The sequence below is a fragment of the Tubulanus polymorphus genome, chromosome 7, assembly GCF_964204645.1.
Source record: "Tubulanus polymorphus chromosome 7, tnTubPoly1.2, whole genome shotgun sequence".
NCBI classification, from domain to species: domain Eukaryota; kingdom Metazoa; phylum Nemertea; class Palaeonemertea; order Tubulaniformes; family Tubulanidae; genus Tubulanus; species Tubulanus polymorphus.
This window is the reverse complement of record NC_134031.1, coordinates 7,827,607-7,851,826: the sequence shown is the minus strand read 5'-3', so window position 1 is coordinate 7,851,826 and position 24,220 is coordinate 7,827,607. Positions and strand designations below refer to the sequence as shown.

Genomic DNA, 24,220 nt, shown 5'->3' with positions numbered 1-24,220 from the left:
ATTTTGTTACCATGATCAATTGCATTGCAAAGTTGAAGTTCATGACATTACAAGGTTATTTGGTTTTGAATATGGTCACCAGGGGGCGTTGAATATTGAAATTGAGCATTTGAAACCACTTCCCAAGTGGGCATGGTGTCCCTGGACCCCTAGTTGTGCTCAAAACTAAAATGTACTCAGTTGATCTTACTGGGCCCATGGTACTTTATTGGAGGTTCCAAGGGAAATTTTGAAGGCGCTTCCATCAATTATCTTGATCTTTCACATACATGTATTTGTATTTGAATATTGAAATTGTCCGATTTTTGAGCATTTCAAAGCATTTCCCAAGTGGGCATGGTGTCCCTCGACCCCTAGTTTATATACATTAAGCATTACAGTACGCAATTGCACCGACCTCTCCCCTAATGCGTACGTAATTAATGAATGGCCCCAATGTGAAATATTTGTTTGTCACGCAAGTTGGACGCATTTTTACAGCACAAAAAAGTTCGACTTCAGCAGAGTGTATTGTATTTGAGAGTACATGTATTGTGAAATCAGTCCATGTCCCAAGCTCAGACTTTACCACATGAGGATATCGCGAATACGTAGAGGTCAAGGGCGGAAATTGTCACTGCAGACTAGCCTACAAATTGGCAAATTTTTGGGGTGTGCACAAGAGACTATCTACAACTTGAGTCGTGATATAGCTGTAATTGTGTATTGACTGAAATAAAAATAGGGGGTCTTTCGTTTATAACGCATGCAGGAAGGAACTGTAACGTGCGCATGCGGTGTGGCTTCCCAGGGAGAGATGACTGATACATGTTACAGTATAAAAATTGGCCGGTGTAATGATACCGAAAATGTTAAGCACTCTGACCAGCCTGGCTGGATTTAGCGCTATATAAGACGCATATTATTATTATTATTTGAAAAAATGTTCAATTTAGCGTACATGGGGGAGGGGAGTTGAAAAATTCAAGTTTTAGGCCACATCAAAAGAAAACCGTGTTTCTCGGGCCCGACCGACCCAATATTCTGTCGTTTAGAATAATCATTTTCAGAATAAAATATAATTGCCTACCAACCCTTTTTCAAAATTTTGGGTGAAATAACTTTTTTTCAAGAATTTATATGTGGCCGACCGACTACCAAACTCTCCTTTCTCGTAAATATTTTTTCTTTTTAATCAAATCGTGGTGTCAGCACTGAGATGAACATCATAAAAACATTTTATTACATTGGATTTAACAATTTGATTCTGGAAATGGTGCAGCCATGCTCAGACAACTTTGCTAACACCTCAATTTTCGAAATTTTGGACGTGGACCATAAACAAATGTATATCTTTGGTTATTTGAGTACAAAATAAATCTTTAAGAAAGATAAAATACAATATAAACTTGTGGAACTTAGAAGTCACGAATTAAAAAGATTTTTCAAGCAATGCCCTTACTCCAAACAACAACCTCTAGCTTTCAAGGTAAACCACACTTTGCCCATGGGCAATTTATTTTAAATTGTGATCAATTTTACCACAAGAGACCAGGCAGCTTTAGAAATGAACTGAAAAAATTTTTATTATACATGTATCAAAAATGACCTGGCTGCTGTGGTAACAAGGTATGATTTTTGTTTAGCCTAAGATTTTTCATGTGTGTTGAAAGAGGTGGATGAGCCCAAATAAAAATATTAAATCTAAATGAACGTAAAACAAGATCAGATTCAATACCGGTACTTTAAATGTGCAGATTTTATTAAATCAAAACCAATACAATACAGATATATGTATAATCTAAAATATATATTCATAAGAAACTAAATATGAAACTAATGCAAAGAGATAAAACGTTTTTATATAAATTATGCAAGCTTATTTGTTAGTATTTTTTCGAGCATCTCTATCTTACAAGTTGAATATGAGATCTAGAATCGATGTTAAAAGAATTTTTAACCCAAATTCTTAATGCAAATATAAGAAACTTCAAATATTTTCCAAAATATAGCTAAATTAAGCAAAGTTTTCTGTACAACTGCTCACAAATTTTCCAATGAGGTAATTCCAAAAAAACTGATGGCAAAGCATACTCCCATGTTCAACTCTGGAAAATGATTTTAGGAGTCTATAATTTTTTGGCTATTTTGGTACATGTAGTTTCTCATCTGTATACATTATGAAGTTGATTTTATTTTGCATGATAAAAAACGTTTTACCAAAATAACAAAAGAAGGTTCTCAACAATATGGCTGAAGGTAATGCCCACTTCAACAGAATTTTCTTCACAATTTTCACTTAATCGTAATTGGTTTATCATGATCAATCATTTTTAGAAACAATAAGCGCCACTGAACTTGGTAGTGTTAACGTACTGCAAATTTTTTACCGTATACGAAGTTGACATTGTTCGATGTGTCTGTCTGTGATTATATCAAGGTTGTTGAATGATGAGTTCAAAATATAAAGCGATGAATTTATATACAATACAGTGGTACCTCATTATAACTACTGTTCTTGATGGAAATTTACTACAATGAAATATGATCGAGGCTAAAATGATTTTGGATATCATGTTTGCCTCACTCTAGATCCTCTTGCCAGCAGGTTACATGTAGTCTACTAGTCTCGGTCTTACAAGCCGGGGAGAATCTAGGAAATCTGGAGAGCCGTGGTCCAGAGGCAAAGGCCACTAGTGTGGATATTTTTGAAGTCATACATCTTAAAGATGGCAAATCTAAGAGGATGATTATCGAATGTGCAGGTCCTGACGAAAAGGGCAATGTCAGGGGGAACACGCAGGTCGGCACCCCCAAGTCCACCACCTAAATCCGCCTCTGACATGTTGATATTTCAACCCAATTCATTTGCTCCCAAATTCAATATTCTTAAGGTGATCAGTGGATAAAAGGGGCGAAGAAATCACTCCGAGGCAAATAAATTGGGTGCATATTTAATTGGTTGAAAAGCTGCAAGCGTGAATGTTGCTTTTAAGCTCATGGGTTTACATGATTATTGGCAATAATTACTACATTTTAGAGTAGCATAGTCTACATTTAGAAAAAGGTTCCGTTGTAATATATACCGTTTAATCTTCTCTGAAAGATTTCTTAGAACAACCATATTCATATTGTCTATGTCCATGCAATTTAATGAGTCATGATGATAACGATGACCATGACCAAAATATGAAAAATTCCATAATATCAATAAAAATACTGGTACATATACACGTACTTATATCCGAATGCATGTAGAAGACATTATATATAACTTACATGCTAAGAGAGAGTGTATTAACTCATGTAGGCCTACATGTGCTAGCTTACAGATTTCTTAACTCAAAAGCAAACTGTAAAATTCATTATCGAAACAAGGGGCAACCATCTTTTCTGTCTTGCACATAATTCATATGGCCGGAATTAAAAAATCGTATTGAACAACATAGAAATTTATATAAGATGAAAATTTCAAAATGACCTACCATACAACAGTTATAATTTGTATGTAGATGTACGTGTACTCAATAAAAATAAAATATAAATATAGTCCCCGGCAGTATGTGAAAACGACTCAATGAAGATATTGATGCTAACAACAAATTCAAAATCCCATAATCATCAATCAAACTGGGCCAGCTGCTCAAATGATTTTCAATTCTAACACTTTCAATTTGCACCAAATAATGGAATGTTCTAGCATTTCGCTATGGAGAGTTTTTCAAAAATTGGCCAACGATTGATGTGAGAATGAAGCAGAGTTTTAGCTAAGGCAAATATGAATCAAGCTGGGGATGAAAAGGAAGATACAGATGCAACGGCATCAGTTTTATAGCTTGCCTGATCAAAACTACTCCGAACATTTCATTTTCTCCCACAACTACGGAACCAGCCTGTGATATCGAGGATACGTTATGTACCTATGTTATGTTATGTTGTTATATCGAAAAAACCTTTGAGCAACTCGTACCTGGCAAATTAGATACACATATAAACTGTTACAACAATTGTATAATGTAAACTTACATACACGTACGTACATGCAATATAAATTATGATAAAATTCAGAACTCGTGCCTGGCTGTATGGTGACCCTATAAATCCACTAACCAACTTCATCTTAACTAAATAAAATAAGTTTAAAATGTGATACAATTTCAAAAACGGAACATTAATAGCGTCGAGAATGAAACTGTCATGGATGAAAATCCTTGTATGACATGAAGATGACTTTTTACAAGTATGCTGGACAGTTATTCATGACAATCAAAGGCCTTGCATGTGAATCAATGGATTCGTAACTTACTAAGGAGAACAGTTAACTTCAATTGCCTTAGATCACCGTGAGATCAGCAGCAGGTGGAGTCTACTGCGCTTAACATCATTTAGATCTAAAGCATCCTGACATCATTGATGGATATAAACTTCCAACTCCATTAATGAGAGGAATTGTTAAAATGTTATTTTCACCTGTTACTTTCATAATCTTGTGAAATAATTCAGCGCATGCTGTCAGATACCTAAGATATGATAAACTGTATATCTAATCAAATGAATTTCATTTCATAATTAAATTTTTCTCGCCTGACAAATAAGTTGTCGTTTCAAATCTAGTTAATCAAAACCTCTATAAGCACATTATTCCTTGTTAATAAAAACGATTCTACAAATATCGCGGATTGATGTGGGCAAATGGAAAGAGCATTCCATTTTGGTATGCTAGGTCACAACAGGTTTAAACCCATTACATGGCTGTACTATCCATGGGTATGATGACCCTTGGCCACTTTCCTCTCATGAACAGTTTGGCTTGGGAGATGACTCCCTTGTGTTGAGAATTGTAGCCGAGATGTATCATCTCCCCAGGGATCCATGTTGTGGATACTAACTTGCACTTAACATACCCTTAAAATAATTAGGCCCTCTTTACAAATAAATTTATAAACTTTCTAGTTTATTTATCAATACAGTAAATTTAGAAAATGATCGCACATGCAAGGCCTTATACCACAGTTCCAACATTGAGTACATAGCTGCCCATTTCAAACTCTGTCCCTTTCATAAAGTTTTTTACCATTCTTTGATATATGAGAGGCACATCTACGCTAAGGGAATCAAAATCTATTCAGCATCTTCCTCATCCTCTTCATCGATTTTTTCTGGTTCTTTTTTAGCAGCAGGTTTGCGTCCTCGTTTCAGAAATTCTTTACCTTCCTATGAAAAAAAAAAGAAGCTCATAGCTACATATACACCGGTGTGTTTTAATGACCTGGGTCGAAACTGTGTAACATCTGAACTGCACATACTCTTTAAGCAAGGGCAGATCCAGGGCCCAGTTTTAGAGACTGGTATTATCTTTAACTGGGGGCTAACTAAATTGAAAATGAATCTAGCTAGCCCCCCGGTTAAAGTTAAAACCAGTCTATTAAACTGTCCCCAGGAGCTTTGTTACTAGAGGTCCAGCGACACCATGCCCGCTTGGGAAGTGCTGAACAATCCGGCGATTTCAATATTCAATGCCTCCTGGTGAACATTTATTGAAACCAGGGATTGGACGAGAACCAGGGATTCTAAAAACTTTTTTTCCTTTGAAAACTTCTGAATTTGAGATACTCTGAGATCAATTTTAGAGTATATTTTGACAAAATAATCAAAATGAAAAAACATGATGTTGCTCCTCTGGTATGTAAATTGGATGCTGATTGGTCATTGTTTCGTTTACAGAGAGTCGATTCGAGTTCCACACGGTGCAAATTAAGATTTAACGCATAATGCCTTCAAACTGAATACACTCGATTGCATTCAGTACCAACTACAGTGCAGAAACTCACACAGTGCAGAAACTCACTCAGCGTCCAATTAATTCTTAGCCTTTTTTGTTAATGGATCTGGACAATTTTAGAAAACTTGGGAATAATACTTTCATAACTCAACACAAAAGGAGCGGGAAATTCTCATCCTCGTTGAAACTGACCACATGAGATCGAAAATGTCATGGGTTATAATTTTGCAATTGATTGCGGTTACTTTATATGGATACCATCGGTACCAATATAAATAGACAAATTGTATATAATATAATATTCAACTCCCCTGGTTGCAGGAAAAATTCCATGTAAGGAGATGTTTCCTATGACATCGCTTATCAAATATAAAAATTGAAAGTTAAAACTTGGTGATATTTTTCCCAAAAACACTTTTTTGAATCTACAAATGAGAATTAATAACACTAAGATGGTCGCTGATTGGGTGAAAATTGACTGATCCAAAGAATATCGATCATGAATTTCAACGATAAATGGCAAACCATTCGGAAGCTCTTGGAATTCTGACCAAAAACTAGAATTACGCCTTGCGACCCAAATTACCTAAATATGTCATTAATACACGAGTCGGAGTGCTGCTCGCCATGCCGTGCATATACAGTAGTGTTGTCTCTAAAGCCAAAACCATGTACAACTAGGGGGATTCCCTGAGAGGACAGTATCTTCAAGTGGCGGAGTTTGCGTAGATGCAGGCATTACTGGTAATATTCTTAAGAAAATCCCTCAGTCGCACTGTGGTTTCAAGAAATAAAATCCAGGCTAGTTTTTATTTCGAACCCTGCAATGACAATAATCTACTGACCCAAACAAAACCATGAACTGCGCAGTTTTGTTTATGAACTTCTTTCAAATAAATCAGTTTGCAAGCACTGTTAGGATAATGGTGGCAACAGTTCATCATTGCGGAGTAAAACCAACAAAAACCACTCGCTGACACAGGTAGGCCCTTATGTAGCCTCAAAATTTTTCATAATTTCATCAGAAATCTGAAAAAACCTAAATACAACACACTATGATGGCCAAGCTAGAATCATAGATACATCAATTGACGCGTTACGGGAATATTTCTATTGGATTATCAGTTCTAGGGTTATGGCACTACATCCATGTTCGGTGAACCACAGGATTTTTACTAGATACGACAGTCATTGCCCATATAGTCTCCCACCATAAAAATAGCTTCCTGTGACCTCGACCCAACAGGACCCAAAATCTATTCAGTTACTAACCTCAACTAGTACAACACAATTATTGAATTTCAGGAAAATCTGTCGAAGGGTTCTAGGAAACCACTGTGGACAGACAGACGACAAAGTTAATACAATATGCATAAAAACAGATGAATGGATGAAAAGTGAACGTAAGTGAACAACTGAAGTCCCAAGTGGGCTAAAATGGGCATATTTTATCCAAAGCATGCGGCATGTTTGGGTGTGCGAGGAGAAAGTGTAATTTTTGGAAATTTTCACTTTCATGCATTCTGGGGCATTCACAGTAACGTCTTCAAAGCCTCCAAATGCATAGGATTCCACTTATTCATGTTGCAGGTTTACTGTTGGTTGTATCTTTACAGATAATGATGGAAGGCTAATGCCATAAAATATAGGGCCTTTTTTCATAAGGGCACATCCTATTGAAAAGGGCTTAATCTGTATATAAGTATGGAGTACCATGGGCTATCCTTCAAATAGATCCATTACGCTTACATGTGAACAAATTACATTTTACAAGATCAGAAAGGTTTACATGCCAGTAACAGCTTGCAACAATATGTCCTTCGGACAAGGGCTAAGTGGCCTTTTCTGGTCAAAACTCCAAGCAGAATTTATGCATCTTTAAGGGATAGAAACAAGAAGCCTGTGGGTCGAGATAGCTCTCCTGGGTTTGGTTGATGGCAAGAGAAATATTGGAAGAAAATTGTAGGTAGTCCAAAGAATACCCATCACAAATTGCAATGAAAAATGGCAAACCATTAGGAAGCTACAGGACTCAGAATTCAGGCCAAAATTTTTGGGCACAAAAAAGGTCACAGGACAGCCATCTTGAATCCGATCGACCCAATTTTTCTCACGCATATGGGCCCTTGGGGGATACAAATATACACGAACTATCAAGGTGATTGATCAAAGCGTCTTCAAAATTCCCCTCGATAACTTCAAAAATGTGTAAAAAGCAAACAACAATGGCTGCCAGTCGGCCATCTTGAACCTGACAGTACCAGTTTTTGGGCTGAAGATGTGTCTAGGGTAGATACATGTATAAACCAAATATCAAGACATTACCTTGAAGCGTCTTCAAAACTTCCCAAAATAACTGGATTCCGTCTACGGACGGACAAACGGACGGACGTAAAGTGAAGGCAATAATAGCCTGCTAGGACTAAAGTCCCAAGTGGGCTAAAAACAAACAGACCAAATATAATATATCAGCAATGGCTAGCAGTTGAAGCAAGTAGAATAAAGTAATGGAGGATTGAAATGAACGTAAAACAACTATATTCATTACATTCAGAACCTTTCAAGTGACACAAATAGGCCCGATAATCGATATAAAATACATTCATCAAATAAATCATTTTCGAAGCTCTATTTTCTGGCCAACTACATTTGTCAATAGCAGTTCTATTCATTGTAAAAAATTAACTTATGGTACTATTGTGAACGTAATAAAACTAGATTTAATACATCCATGATACAATTTATCTTTACTACTTGTAGGCCTACATGCTTGCTTAGTAGGTCGCTTGCATCTTGCCCCAAAATCAATGCACCGCGACGGTGGCTGACATAGATTAGATTATCTAATCCAGTAAACGTTAAACGTAGGAAAAATTACCCGCACAACACACTTTTAAAAAGTTCATAGTTATCTTTAAGACAGTGAAATATATGACTCATCGAAATATGACAGTATGTATCTTTTTCCTGAAGTAATTGCGAAGTGGTGACACATTGGGCAAATGCAGCAATCAAGCGGTTGAAATTTGGTGATGATATCAAACATGACTGATTGATTCGTGCGAATCCAGCCAACTCGAACCCCTACATTGACACATTTTGCAAAATTCGATGAAAATTGATTAGACGATGAAATTCACCTACTGTGTCACAAGCTACTGGTATTCGCCCATCCCGAAATGACAATCAATACGAGAATTTAGGGCTACTTCTATTTTGTCATTGGTCTTGGAATGCTAAGTTATTCCATCATTCAATGCCCCCTGGTGGCGAAAACAATAACCTGGCTGATGCAATTGTGGCAGGTTGTATAATAGCGTTCCTACTAGTTCAGCTAGCGGGAATATGCTCTTTTGCTCTCTATGCACGATTTGTGCATATGGCTATATGGGCTGTACGATGTAGATGCGCCGCGCCCTTTCCACGGTCTCCAATTCCAAGCCCTGTTTCTGAAGCCTGAAGTCTGTGGTTTTAACTTAGACCCAACACGGTTCACATCAGTAATATCTTTAATTGTTTTTTCCACATTTCCTCCGAAAAGTTTATCGGAATGAGGAACAGACGAGGAACACAAATGAGTATACTCATTTTTCAAATCCGGTTTTAACAGTTCTCTTCGTCGCAAACATAAGTTATGGTATCCATGACCTAGCAGCGCTAAAGCAGAAGAATATTCCTCGATGTCGTTACTCGGCTTCTCGGCCGATTCGCAAATATTAAACTTATCCGCCAGATAAGTAAGACAGACCGCTGCCTTTGCGATGCAAGTCTGAGTGACTTGTAACTTTGCATCCATCGCCTGTGACTTCGTCGAAATTATATCCCAAACCACTTGGTCAACTTTCACAGGCACGAGACTCTCACAATTGTCCGGTCTCTCATATTTTTTACAAAGGTCTATATACGATTCATCGCTAATCCCTTCTTGGAATAGCCCATGCACAATATTGGCAAGGTCTCCATCCACAGAAACTCCTGTGGTTTCTTTAGTTTGCCATTTATTCAGCATTGCTGAAAAAATGCTATTAGGCCTACTCGAGCCAGCGGCTTGAGCACTTCCCTCGGCAGAACTTGGTTTGCTCTTTTTTGCTGGTGGCGGCGCCTCATAGTCCTCATCGTCCGAAATATCATGCCGTTTTGTGCATTGTTGGTCGAAATCGGAAATCGAAACCGAATCACTGCCGACCTCGTCGCCGCACCCGGCTTCCCACATAACACTCACTTTTTCCTTCATCTCGACCTGGGACTGGATTACTTCAGTCAAAAGTTTCTCGATGCGTTGAAATTCCGAAGCGTTATTATTATTAGAATCTTTCTTTTCTTTTACCTTCGAATACCCGGCAGTTTGACAACGCGACGCGCTAGAACCAGAAATCGCCGCTGTGGAAGGCAAAATCGACGTAGCGGAGCTCGCCGCCGCGATTTTGTTTTTCTCGGAATTTCCACCCGACCTCGTCGAGGGCTTCTTCGAGTGTTTTTCCTGGGAAACACTAACACTAACAGGAGCCACGCTCCCATCTCCAGGTTCCGGTACCGTTCCTTCTTGCATAATCAATCTCAAATCTTGTAAAACCCGCAAGTGGAACGTAAAAATCCGAAAAATTTACGAGCGTGAACTCTCACGCCGTGACCCTCGCAATGGCGTCAGAGGCAACTGATGGCGCATGCGCGAGGCATATCTCATTGGATCTCCAAAACCCATAACCGAAACGAAATAGAATTGTATCTTTGAGCACCTCATTGTAAGCCCATAATTTGTTATGTACACCTGTTATGATTTCAGAAAAATCATAATTGTTGGCAGGTCTGATTTTTGGTGCTGAAAATGAGGATCAATGCAAATAACTCATGAAAACGTTTTTCATATATTCCATACCTTAGCAGTTGCTTCCATTGTTCCAGCTTTTTTCAGAGATGGTTTTTGAGGTGGGGCATTGGCACGTTTTCTTAATTGTCTTCCCTGAGAAACATCACCGAGTTTTGAATCTCCCATAATATGTTTTGCTAGAAAACAAGTTCATTATATTAACACTGGGATGATATGATATCAAGGAACAGAAAAAGGTACTTGACTTTTCAATCATCTGTTAGGTAGAATTGACTCCTCCTGATCATCACAAAAATACATTTTTGCAACTATCGATTCCACTTTATGTAACAGATACAGGTATCAGGATACAGGTAACAGATACAGGATTTCCGGTAAATCAAATATCAAAAAGAGCCTGATTCGATGGATATGGTGTTAGCGATCTATTGTTTTATGTTATGTTATGTATATATTTGACGTCACTTACATTCCTGTATAGTTTTTGCTATACTAGATAGTTTCTTCATTCCAGGCTTGTTTCCAATTGTTGTTGCCTAAAATTTAAAAAAAAGATGTATTCAATTTATACTCCATTTACAACTTTGTAATTTACCCATGTTCAATGGATAGGATTTCAGCAAACCTTTTTAGCTTTCTTTGCTGGCGGTTCTGAAGTTAGTTCAGCTATTTTCTTATTCTGTCCTCGGGTCTGAGCATCAGCATCTGGTTTTTTATCACCGAGTATGGAAGCTGCCTCCTGAAAGATATATAAAAACCCATTTTGGTCATACAATTGGATTGAAGAAAAAAAACGTTAACCTGGTCATTGTATTTTCGTTTATGAAAATTAGAATTCAGCCTTTATAGCCTGAATCATGACTTTGTCAGTGTTTTTTTATGTTATGAATGCTGAACATAATCGACTGATTGCTGATTTCATTGCAAAAATTACTAAATACCATTCAAAACTTGGGCCAGTTGTATTTGAAAGAAATTCACTCTTAAATAGCTTAAGATGAACTGAATTAAGTGATTTTCCAAGTAATAATTTTGTTATGAAAGCTAAACAATGTTAACCATTCAGCGTCATTTAAAGGGGCACTCAGGTCGCCCTACGACGCGACGCAACTGAAGACCACTAGTTATAGACTGGCACGCTCAGGTCGCTTATAACAAGAACTAGCAACGACTGCCAGCAACTGATTAAAACGTTCAACGCTAATCAGCTGCACGCTCAGGTCACCTATGACCGTTGCTGCAACGCACGATTTAATTGATCACGTGATCTGTTCAAAATAGCGCCACCCATGTTTATCAGCACATATTTTTGTTTCTGACTGAATATTTAGTTCAAATATTTCTTAAGCAAATTAAGCCACGTCTCAATGCAGAGATTCATCAATTCAATTCGATTCAATCTGCTAACGATAAGGCGATAAAGTAGTTTGTCATTTTCGTTCAAAAATCACTTTTTAGTCAATTTCAAGATGAAGACTGTTCTGTTTATCAGTGTTTATAGAATGAACAAAAAGTCAGTTATTGACAAAAAGTGGCCCAAATAAAATTACTTTAATAAACATAATATAGCAGGACTCGAACCCATAAACAGCGGCAAAGTGAAGGTCATCTTAGTTAGATATCGGAAACTGGTTGCAGAAGCGCTCAGGTCGACAAAAACACACAACTAGTGCTAGTCGCTACCACGCGTTGCTGAAAGTTCAACGCTCAGGTCGCTGCAACTGGCAAACAAGAGCCCCAAGGGGCACAATGGCCAGCCTGTCAGATTTGCTTTTTATAAATGATGTAATCTGTTGGTTATATTTATCAATATACACTCCCTGCTCAATATCATTTACATAGTAAAATCGTGTGTTAACACAGACAGCAGGAACGAATGTAATATAGAAATACGAAGTTATTGTATTGTTCAACGCCCCCTGGTGGCCATATACAAAAACCAATGAGCTTGAAACTCACCAAGATCATAGACCATGTCATGAGCTACAACTTTCCAATTGATTGTGGTAGCGAAATATGCATAGGTACGAATGTAATATAGAAATACTAAGTTATTGTATTGTTCAACGCCCTCTGGTGGCCATAAACAAAAACCAATGAGCTTGAAACTCACCTCGATCATAGAACGTCATGAGCTACAACTTTCCAATTGATTATAGTAGCAAAATATGCTTAAGTATCAATTATGATGTGGAAAAACTTTTTTCCACCTACGAATGAGTACTGATGACTCCAAGATGGCCGCCAAGTGCGTCGTAATTGCCTGGTCAAAAATACCCTCTCGGATATAAAAGATCCCTTTCCAAAGAATACCCATTACAAATTGCAATGAAACATGGCACACCATTAGAAAGCTACAGTACTCAGAATTCAGGCCAAAATTGACATTTTTGGGAACAAAAAAGGTCACAGTACAGCCATCTTGAGTCCGATCGACCCAATTTTTCTCATGCCGATGGGCCCACGGGGGAAACAAATATATACGAATTATCAAGGTTATTGATAAAAGTGTCTTCAAAATTTTCCTCGAAAACTTCAAAAATGTGTAAAAAGTGCTGATTTTGGCGAACAACAATGGCTGCCAGTCGGCCATCTTGAATCTGACAGGGCCAGCTTTTGGCCTGAAGATGTGTCTAGGGTAGATACACGTATAAACCAAATATCAAGACATTACCTTGAAGCCTCTTCAAAACTTTGGAACTCTCACGAACTATCTAGATGGTTATCTCTCGACCTCAATAGCTTCAAGACCCATCTCAAAACAACTTTGTTCCATGCAGCATACCATTAAACTCTCGGAAAGCGAATTGTATTTAACATTTTTTTGGCAGAATAAAATTTGATCGAATTTGCAATATGGGCACATGGCTAATTAGCATATCAAGGTCATACACCCGATTTGGTAAAACCATTTTTTTCGCGAACCTTGCGCAATTGTCAAGGATGAATTTTCTGTAGAGCAAATAAAAATTCCTCCCAAACACCAAATCAACTAAAGATTTCATAGAAATCGATCTTGAAATACAATTTTAAATCTTAAAATAAAACCCGGAAGTAAAACAGTAGACGATACCGCGGGTTCACGTGAACACCTGATTTCTGTAAACGAAATGTTGGTTGTGACAAAATTGTTCAGACGGTTTTAGGTGGTAATAAGTACGGAAACGTAACGACCATGGTCGACTTATTCGATGAAATCAGGCCTATGTGATATCCAAATTTTGACTTTTTTATTCTCCAGACCTCCCTGATATAGAAATAAAAAATTTTGGTGGTACGAAAGTGCAATCACAGCGCCGACGGGGACAGAGCCGTGTCAGAGATCGGCGGAATGAAAATTGAGGTGGACGAACACGAAGAAGTAGGCTATTGCGCTACTTGAATCACGAAAACTCCTGGCGCGGCCCCGACGCTTTTCGTGGATTAAGTAATACAAATATCATGCAATGGGTTTTCACAATCTACCGCTGGTATTTACCGGATTTCAATATCACTCCAAAATTCAAAGAAACCTCGAAATATCGAACCGGAACACTTCCGGTAGATATCCGCGGCTGCCCAACCGGGAAACTTATTTGTTTCAATAGATATTGATAGGATCCATCATCTTCACGCGTCAAGGGATTCGAACCCACTAAGCTAAAGCCATGCCAGAATCGGGTCGGGCCAATCACAGCGCTTGTAACAAACCACATTAGGCTTCTGTGGAATTTCCCAGTAAATGGGCCAATCAGCGAACACGTAGCGAACGCGGAAGTATTGTCGCGTGTCGATACATGACGTCATGCGCAAAAGCGCCAGTAATGAAATCGCGATAATTCACGTGAACAGCTGCTGATATTTTCAGATAAACCAATCACAGGGAAGACACAACTTCCTGATTGGCTGGTAAAAATTGAAATTTTCCCGATTTAACTTTCGTGAAAAATGCAGAAAACATTTTTATGAGACCCTATTTCAAAATTCTGCTCGCTACGATTCCGAGAATGGATTACGCTCAAATACGTGATTTGTTCGAATATGCCCTCACTTGACAAGCAAAAGAGCCTTTTGTGTGAAAACCATGTCATTTAAATTCGCTCCATTTGTATAGTAATAGGCTCAGCCTACGGCTGGCCTAAAAACCAGTCGCTGACGATCGCTGCCAGTTGCTCGAATCACGTCACTTCCAGTTGTAGTCGCAGTTGTAAGGGCGACCTGAGTGCCCATTTACAAACGACAACCAGTAAACCTGTTGCAATACGTCACAGGTCTATGTATACACATACAAGCTATTTGGCAATATATTATTGACAAAGATGTAGAATGTCTTCCTGTGATTATATAATGAGCTCTATTTGAACGTCGAAATGTTATATTGCATTGAATATCATTCGAAGACGTATTGTAATAGTAATGGATGTATGCTTATATCAGAAGCGGCAGGCATAAATCGAAATTATACGTAAATCGGATTATTCGTTCAAAATGGCGGATGTATACACGATTTGGGAGTCTGATATAAAAGTAAGACCCTGAAATGGGGATGCTGGTGGAATGACGAAGCTATCTACGATCTGTGTAGGGCCGGCGTGAATTTCATCGGCGGCTATAAGCGGTCAATATAATAAGTGCCCATGGCCTTACCACAGCCTTATGAAATGCTCGACATAATTCAACATATATCAGAAAACGAAAAAGCCAAGGGCACACGAGTGTATTTTTTTGCCTGATCGCAGCGATCAGATTCGCCAGCAAATTCGCAAATTTATACGCCCGATAAGAGCGGGCACATGTAGAAATCAAACTGAAATTCTGAGAGCGTACGTTGTAAATTGCGTGAAATCAAAAAGGCAGAAATCTCCGAGAAATCGATAGCTATGATCCCGGTTCTTTGCATGCGGCTAGGAGCTCGTGTCATGGACCGTTTGCGAACAACTTGGCACCACTACTAGCATAAAAAAAAAGTACCACCAAAAAGTGGACGCACCCGCTCAAAAGTGACGGCATAGGTAAACCAAAAATGTGTAAACATATAATTTCAATATTCAAATGTTTTAGAAAATATGTTCGATATTAGGGGTATGCAGGTTTCTTGAGATTAGCAATTTATGATAGCATAGCTGTCATATATGGCTCCGCGTCCTCTGATGGTGACAATTCAATTCAATTCTTTATTGATCTTTATTACATATAAAATTCCCAAATTTAATAATGTGACAAATTTTAAAATAAGAAAATACTACACAAAACACATACGTAATTCATACAGAATAGCAAACTTTATATGACATTAAGAGGATATCGAGTGACAGCCAAACCGGGACCGGGCCGTCTGATTACGAGCCACGCGATATGCTCCAAAGTCAGATGAAGCAGACATCAGACGAGCTCTTTCCTCAACCATGGAAACAATGAAGTTGCAGACCAGCTTAGAGGCAAAAGTGAACGAAGTCGGTCGCAAGTTATCAATTATTGACAATTTTCAATAAAAAAAATTAAACCACTGACTATTACAGTGCTCGGAGCCTCCTCATCACCTACCCAATCGCCAAATCTCATATTTCGCCAATTTCTTAATAAAACTTCGATTCCAATTTGCAATTTCACATTAGCTTATCCAAAAATTCTACATTTTTTAGCAGGCGTCAAATAATTTATTAAAATTAATTTTCTTGTCTATCTTTTTAGTTTGCCTCTTATCTATCTATGTACCATGCAGGAATAATTACTACTAACCCATTTACCTAATCTATTTCATACCAGCAACACAGAGTGGTAACTAAAATCATATTTGCTCAGTTTAAGTTTTCAAGAAAATTAGGCCTAGTGGTTTTTCGACTGAACTCTGACTAAACACTTGTCACTGATAGATTTGTTTACGTACCTTTGCAGTGTTAACCATAGTACTATCCCTGGCCAAAGTAGGTTTTACTAATCCTTGTTCAACTAATAGAGACTGTTTGCCTTCAGATTTTAAATAGGCAACACCTTCCTATGAAAAAGAAACAAGAAATACATTCATTCAGTGATTGGTGTAAGCCTATCTAAGCTGTGCACATTTGACCTAAGTTAATTGTGCTAGCACCGAATAATCAATCATCTCATTATAGATCCAGTTATAATCAAAATAGTAGGGCCCCTGAATTGGCGAGACCTCATACTACTAGTCCATGCCTAAATGTTCACTATGTGAAAAACAAACATTGACTTTTCAAGTTTTTGAGGACTTTCCCAAAATTCAAATAGTTTCAATTCTCAACTTTTGAGTAGAACTGAGGTCTTTGGTGAAGATAAGTTTGCAAGGAATCTTGTAATATGAACCCTGTTTCTCACACTAAACCTAGCAGGGGAAGCCGCTTACCACCCATTTACAAAATCCCCTGAGTTTTCCCTGATTTTTTTCATATGATTACACAAAATTCTGAGTGAATCAATCAGAAGAATTGCTAGGGGATTATTCATCTATTACGTACTCAATGTTCTATTATAAACTTCATCTTTAACATATATTGAAATTTGACTATATATATTGAATATTGAATTTACATTTTATTTCATAGTTTACAGTTGTCAATAAGTGATTTATTAGCTGTCAGTATTTATACTAAATAGTAGGCCTACTCCAATGAAGCCAGTTGGTTTGTGTTTCTTCACACCATGGGGTGTTCTCTTTTCATACATAAATGATGTGAAACAGATCTAACGAACTATCGGATAATACAAACTTTTTATTTTTCCCCAGAGGTTTGTTAGAACGAGGTTCCACTGTATCTGCTTATTAACTGTTTTCTCAGCTCTGGATGCCAGCATTTTGAAATGACATAATGTCCAAACCATGCAGCTGGTTCACTCAGTCATTGATGAACTGATAATTTCCCAGTTGACTAGGTCAACCTAACAAATACGATTTTAATAGCAGATTTAGGGAGTGCTTTGGGTGCTCAGGCATGCCTTTGGAAGATTTCCTTCGTATCATTCATTTTTCAGTTTTTTCAATGCTACATTTCGAGTAAGCCTACATGCATGGTTCATTTTAACCCCATGTGCAATAGTCAAACAGTGCCTTGAAACGCTCAGAGTGCATGAAAATTTGACTATTGGGGATAGGGTTAGGATTAGGTTGAGTGCTACATGTTGTTAAAACATTCAGTGGGATTCAACCAGTCTAGGCGGTCTAGTGGAAAGACAGTAAGCTGGCAATATGCTGGCCCGGATTCGAATACTGCTCTATCCGCTCTAATTTCTCTAACTCTACTGTCAGCCCTTTCCTCGACTTTTTTAAGTCACGGCACTTCAATGCACATGCAAGGTGTAAATAAGCCAATCAGAACAAGCCATTGGCAAAATAGCCTTAATAGGAATATGCCACATCGGCAAAATATCACCTGCCTTTAATCTAACCTTGGGCTTAACCCTTAACCTGCCGACAGCATTAATGTTTGTTAAGTCCCATGTGTGTGTAGGCCTATAGGATAGGGCATTGGAACTTCACAATGCAGTAGTTTATTGTCATAGCCAGGAAAATTGCCTGCAAAAATGACCTTCCCATTCCTGACTGTGGTTTGTGAAAATATCCGATCATGAAACTAAACCACAGACAGGTTACTGACTAAAGTGAATAGAAAGTATATTTTTGAAGTGTTACTTTTTTCAATCCTTGTTTTGGCCCTTGTCATCCCTAACGTTGGTATAAGCCCATCCGATTATAAAAAGCTTACCACCAACGATTAGGTAACTAACTAGAGATAGACCTGATTGATTAAACAAAGTTTGATCGAACGCCGATTTGATTGAATTGAATTTTGACAATTTTCTCTCCGCTCTCACTCGACTCAAAATAATCAAACCTCCTCTGGAGTTTGACTTTACTGATCTACCCGAGCAATCAAACAGAGTAATACCTTCGCTGTAGCTTTCATAGTATTATCTCGAGCGAGCGGGGGCTTCGTGGCGGACATTTTCTCGTTTTAATCGGCAATAAGCCTGAACATGAACAGCAAAATAGTACGAGGGTTTCCCAATGTAGACACAAACTAGGTCACATAGCGGTGGAAATTCCGAGCTTGGATAAGAACTTTTTTTACGAATCGACAAAATATATTACGCTCTTTTTTCGGAAGAATCATTATAAGATATTATAGAAAATAATAGAATTATGATAAACAAACTATTTGAATTATCGAATTTGCTATGAATATGAATCTTAATCCATAAATGATAGTCAAACGTTGAACCGCGGAGTATTTTGTTTCAGTAATTTATTAATGTTGTACTGACGAGCATCTGTCAATGCAGAACAAGTGACTCGAACAAGTCATTGGCAAAATAGCAAGTCTGCGCATCATGAAAGATCCATCTAAAGTTCAATTTTGTTCAATTTAACGTCTATCTAACGGCCAGGAAGTACTCGAGGACATTTTAAGCACACGTATTATTAGCTGTTAGTAAACAAGTAAAAAATGACCGAAAATAAGGAAGACGACCGCCAATTCGGCTATGAACAAACTTTGGTAAGTATAATTTTTCCTCATCTCTCACTTTTAGAAGTCTGTTTTGGACTTAGTTTCCTCAAGACGACAATCCTCATTTATACCAACGAACTATCCATTTTAACTTGATAATGTTTACCCGTTTTTTGTGTTGTCATATCGGGTAACAATAAAAAACAAATCAAAGTCAATTGGGTTAGTTAGTTAGCAGTAATATTTTCGCAGGGGATATTTTACCGTATACGGCTGAGTATATATTTCCGCTATTTTACCGTACATCATCGCTGATTGGCTGATTTACGCTGCGCATGCGCACAGAAGTGTGCGACTTCTAGAATTCTAGGAAAGTGTGGAGAACAGAGTTACTGTCTCTAACACCTGCTCTCCGTATGACGTTTTGGTCCGCAATTTCGTTAATAATCGGTTTATCTACGCATCAATTTCTTCAGTGTTACGCATCAATTTGTTCAGTGAGGACTTTGCATTCAGAAATAAACAAAAATTTTTACTAAAGTTGTTTTTGTTTTCATTTATGAGCGATAGTTTACTCAGCATACGCTCGTGTAATGCTGAAAAATCCACTCCACGGACACTCGGAAACGTTACAGTGACGTCATCACCTGCTCATTAGCATATCGAAATAGTAGTAGGTGGCGCCATGTGACGATCCATAAAAGCCGTTTTTCAGCATTACGCGAGCGTATGCTAGGTAAACTATCGCCGACAGATGAAAACACAAACAAATTTATGCCAGTTCATGATTTATTTCTGAATGCAAATTCCTTACTGAACAAATTGATGCATAATATTTACAGATCAACTGATTATTAATGAAATTACGGACCAAAACGTCGCACGAAGAGCAGGTGTGACAGACAGTAGAGAGAATAGAGCGAGACTCGAACCCGGGCCTGTAGATTACTAGCGCAGCGTCATACCACTAGACCAACGAGCTCGCTGAAAACCACCCGAATGTTTTAACCATCTATAATACCTCACCTTACCCTAATCCTATCCCTATGGGTAAAACGGAACCCTCCGGACCCTCTTCTCACCCTCTCGACACTAACCCTATCGAAACCCTAACCTTAACCCAATATAATGATTTTATTGTTACTTTTATTAGTTAATACTATATATAGTAGTAATGTACGGTAAAATAGCGGTAGTATACGGTTAAATCCACTTCGTAATATTTTTGATTGCCATGGTCAGTTGCCCATTTTTAAGAGGTTCTAATATAGGCCTATGACTGTTGCTGCTGCAAATTTATTTTAATATCACCTAAACCGGTATTGAAAGAAAAAAATGTCATTCGGTTAATCGTTGTCATGGCTTTCGTCGCTTTAGTTCCAACGCCACTGGAAACTTGTTTTAAAAAAGGAGGTGGATATTTTGCCAATGCGACATTAACGCTTTTTTGCCAATGGCTGTATATAATAAGATATACTAATAGATTATAAAAATAAAATCATTATATTGGGTTTAGGGTTAGGGTTTCGATAGGGTTAGGGTCTAGAGGGTCCAGAGAGTTAGGGTTAGGGTTGGGATTAGAGAAAGGGTCCGTTTTTACCCCCAGGGATAGAGTTAGGGTAAGGTGAGGCTATATGTTGTGAAAACTTACGGGTGGTTTTGAGTGAGCCCGGTGGTCTAGTGGAAAGACTAGGCTAGCAATCTGCTGGTCCGGGTTTGAATCCCGCTCTATGCTGCTATTTTCTCGAACTCCGTTCTCCACACTCGCTTGAATTTTCTGAATGCTACCACCTGGTAGAAACCTCTAATAGGCCTTCTGAATGATTCATATGTTTTACTGTAGCCATACTTGGATGATGAGTTGATATGACGAGTCATCTAAGTATGAGTGACATACAATAATGCAAAACTTATGACAGGTAGGCCTAGAGTCGACATCGGCTGTGAAAGGGTTGACAATTTTGATTTTCTGAAACAAAAAGATCCAAACTAATTTTCCTTAAGAGGGCGGGATTGACAATTTTATTAGGCTAAAGTGAGTTTATTGACCATCGGTTTAATTTCATGACCAGATATTTTCACAAACCATTTATTGTTTGAATGATATTTAAGCCCATCTGATTATAGGCCTAAGTGTCATCTATCAACAATTAGGTAAACCTACTAAAGCTATATTGATGCGGTTGATTGGTTTTAATAATCCTTTTGGTTTGGCATCCTAGTCACTGACTAGTTGTTGTGTAGTAGGATTAGCCCCACAGGACTCCAGACAGAGTAGTTGCCCAATGATTAAGTTGATTGATTTTGAATTATAGATGTATGGCCGCTACACGCGGGATCTCAGTGAATTTGCGAGAGAACAAGCTGCACAGTTGCAGCGAGAACGGGAACAAGATGAAACATCGTCGCTACAAATGTACAAAAAGTGGAAACTCAGATGTCCATCATATTGTCGAACATGTTTGCGTAAGTCATTTCATTTTTTCCATCCATTCTTCAGGCGCTTTGGAGTAAATTTGAAATGTTTAATTCTGCCGAAAAGTCCCTGATTCATTTATATAGAACTGTCGACGTGGAAAATTGACTTATTTTTTGATCTGGTATAAACAGACTTATCAACAACACGAAAACGTAAATTTCATTACACAATTGGTCGACTTTCAATTATCCTTTCGCGATTACTAATATAAGCTAGTCTTGTTGATTACACAGAACAACTTTTATTTATGGATGATAGGCCTAAGTACAAATTGATGTATAAATATCTTTATTATAGTATAACGAATACTGTAGTTGAATCTCTCACGTACTATCACTTTTGACAATGAACTGCAGTGAGTTTCATTAAATGTGCAACCTTTGAAAAACACACTGTATGTTTATAGCTTTACTATAGAGTTGATATAAAACTACAAAACTACTCCATCTCAATTCTCTGAAGTATTCTCTCTGAACTCTGCAAAGTATTCTGAAGTATTCTCTCTGGATTATGCAATCTATTGTTTTCACCACAAGGGGAGTTGAATATTGACATATAGGGTGTCGGGTCAAAACGTCCTCGCATACCCGGTCAAAACATCCTCGCTTTTGTCGGTCAAAACGTCCTCACATTCGTCAGTCAAAACGTCCTCACTCAAGCCAGAATAGCTTTATCATACGATAAATTCCGTCAATGCATATAGTTATTACTACTGTTAAATCCCAGTTATAAGCTAAATATATGACCTTTAATGTATAGATAGCGTATGAGGCAGTCGATCAATATTTACAAAAACAGAAAATAAAAGTATTTAAAACATAAGACAAACGTCATTTACAACATACTAATTACATACTATCGGAGGAGGGGTCTAAATACATCTAAAGAAAAGTTCAGATTTTTTAAAACATCAAGGTTCCTAAAGGTGACTATCGTGAGGTGCCGCCCTCTCCCGACTACCGTTGATTGAGTGTGGAGAGGACATAGGCCCCTAATACAGACGAGGACGTTTTGACCGAGGGCATTTCGACTGGAGGACGTTTTGACCATAATTCGACATATAGACAGACTATATGCACTCGTCATTAAATTAATTTTTCTGACTGAGAAGTAAATGACATATAAATCTTAATGTCTTAAAATCAGTCCAAATGTTCAATAGATAGGCCTGAAAATTCATAAGTCTATTGACGAAGAAAAGCCAAACCCCTCTATGCCAATAGACTCGTGCCTTAGATGCTCATTTTCCAGTTATTGCTGATTTCAACCTCCACGTAGAAATTCCTGGTGAAGCAAAGAATTGAATATTTTGTATACATGTATATTGAATATATTAGCTACAAATCTGATTCAGTACGCCTCATGATGGGTAATATCTTCTAGCTGAATTGTCACTCAAATATATAGGGCCTATACATTTTTATTCAAGAACTTTGCATTTTGGCTTAATTATTGTGGGATTTCTTGTGTTTATTCATCATACAAGGATATTGTGTATCTTATCGACTCATTGAATATATTGCTTTTGCATACATTCACCAGGGGGATTAAATATTGAAACTGTCATTTCAGACCAATTCTTCAAGTAGTGGGCACCCCTATTTTACGTAGAAAGCCTTTCGTTCTTTTCTGATATGATGTGATCCTTGTATCTGCTTTCGCAATCTTCTTCTATTGTAATTTTTCAGGTGGCTGCAATTTTGTGATTAGTAAAATTGGAGAAGATTGGCTATTCCTTGCTATATTAGGTGTCCTGATGGCTGTTCTTAGTTTTGTCATGGATTTTGCTATTTCTCACTGTCAAATGGGTAAGTGTGAGATCCATATGAATCAGATTGATTTTATTCATGGTGATAATTGTGTACTTTCAGCCATATGTTACATTACAGCAGGCATAATCTGCATGATTTTCTAATTTCATATAGATTAATATCTAACTATAGATTAAAAAAATTGTATTCTTTATCATCTATCGTCTTGTTATTTGGAAAAAAGAAATTAGGAAGAAACTAGTAAAATTTGAATTACGTTCAAAAGCAATGTTCATCTATAGGCCTATGTGATCATCTGTTGTGTTCAGCCACATTTAAAGTAGAATTGTGAGTCCTAGATAAGTTTTAACTTGAAGTTGATTTAATTGTAAATGATGAATATTCTTCAGACTAGTAAAAATCAATCTGTTACAAGAAAGTTACCACATCATCAGTTCAATCTTCTTCAAGCCCTATATTGGTTTTTATGCATGTATCCAGTGACAGGTGGCTCTGAAGAATTCAATACCCAATTTACAGCATCTGTTTGAGATCTGCTATCCTACATGAATTTCTACTATTCAATTGAGATGGCAATATAGACTAATGATCAATAAATAATAGTTAGATTTTCTGAAAATGTTTGACTGATTTTAACACTTTTTGAAATGTTCTTATTTACAGCTCAACGTCGGCTTTTCTATGAAGTTCGATTTTCGGAGTCGCTACAGTTCTTTTCTTGGATCGCGTTTCCATTGGTGCTGATCTTATTTTCGGCCGGATTTGTTCATTTAGTTGCGCCAAACGCTATCGGTTCCGGTATTCCCGAGATGAAGACGATTATGCGTGGCGTTGTGCTAAAAGAATATCTTACATTCCGGACTCTCATATCAAAAATGGTCGGCTTGACTTCATCGCTCGGCAGCGGCATGCCTATGGGTAAAGAGGTTAGTTAAG

General features: G+C 37.7%; 2 protein-coding genes across 3 annotated transcripts in view; one reads left to right on the top strand and one right to left on the bottom strand.

Moving 5' to 3' along the window:
- Window positions 1-1,723: 1,723 nt before the first annotated feature.
- LOC141908907 (uncharacterized) lies at window positions 1,724-18,592 on the bottom strand. The gene is made up of 6 exons (XM_074799184.1): window positions 18,473-18,592; window positions 16,456-16,563; window positions 11,215-11,328; window positions 11,059-11,125; window positions 10,638-10,765; window positions 1,724-5,193 (listed from the first exon to the last, which is right to left on the bottom strand). Exons 1-6 carry the CDS (start codon window positions 18,527-18,529, stop codon window positions 5,101-5,103), a joined length of 567 nt encoding a protein of 188 aa, XP_074655285.1. The 5' UTR covers window positions 18,530-18,592; the 3' UTR covers window positions 1,724-5,100.
- Window positions 18,593-18,889: 297 nt separating this feature from the next.
- LOC141907979 (chloride channel protein 2-like) overlaps window positions 18,890-24,220 on the top strand; it is a 30,028-nt gene continuing 24,697 nt past the window's right edge. For both annotated transcript variants that reach the window (XM_074797720.1, XM_074797718.1), the window contains exons 1-4: window positions 18,890-19,081; window positions 21,349-21,499; window positions 23,201-23,320; window positions 23,948-24,210. In XM_074797720.1, the coding sequence (XP_074653821.1) occupies window positions 19,031-19,081; window positions 21,349-21,499; window positions 23,201-23,320; window positions 23,948-24,210 (585 nt within the window). In that variant the 5' untranslated portion in view covers window positions 18,890-19,030. The remainder of the gene's footprint in view (window positions 19,082-21,348; window positions 21,500-23,200; window positions 23,321-23,947; window positions 24,211-24,220) is intronic.

Coding starts and splice junctions, on each gene's coding strand:
- LOC141908907 (XM_074799184.1), bottom strand. CDS start 18,529: ATGTCCGCCACGAAGCCCCCGCTCGCTCGAGATAATACTATGAAAGCT. Junction 11,126..11,214: donor CAGCAAAGAAAGCTAAAAAG/GTTTGCTGAAAT, acceptor TTTAAATTTTAG/GCAACAACAATTGGAAACAA. Junction 10,766..11,058: donor AGCAAAAACTATACAGGAAT/GTAAGTGACGTC, acceptor CTTGTTTTCTAG/CAAAACATATTATGGGAGAT.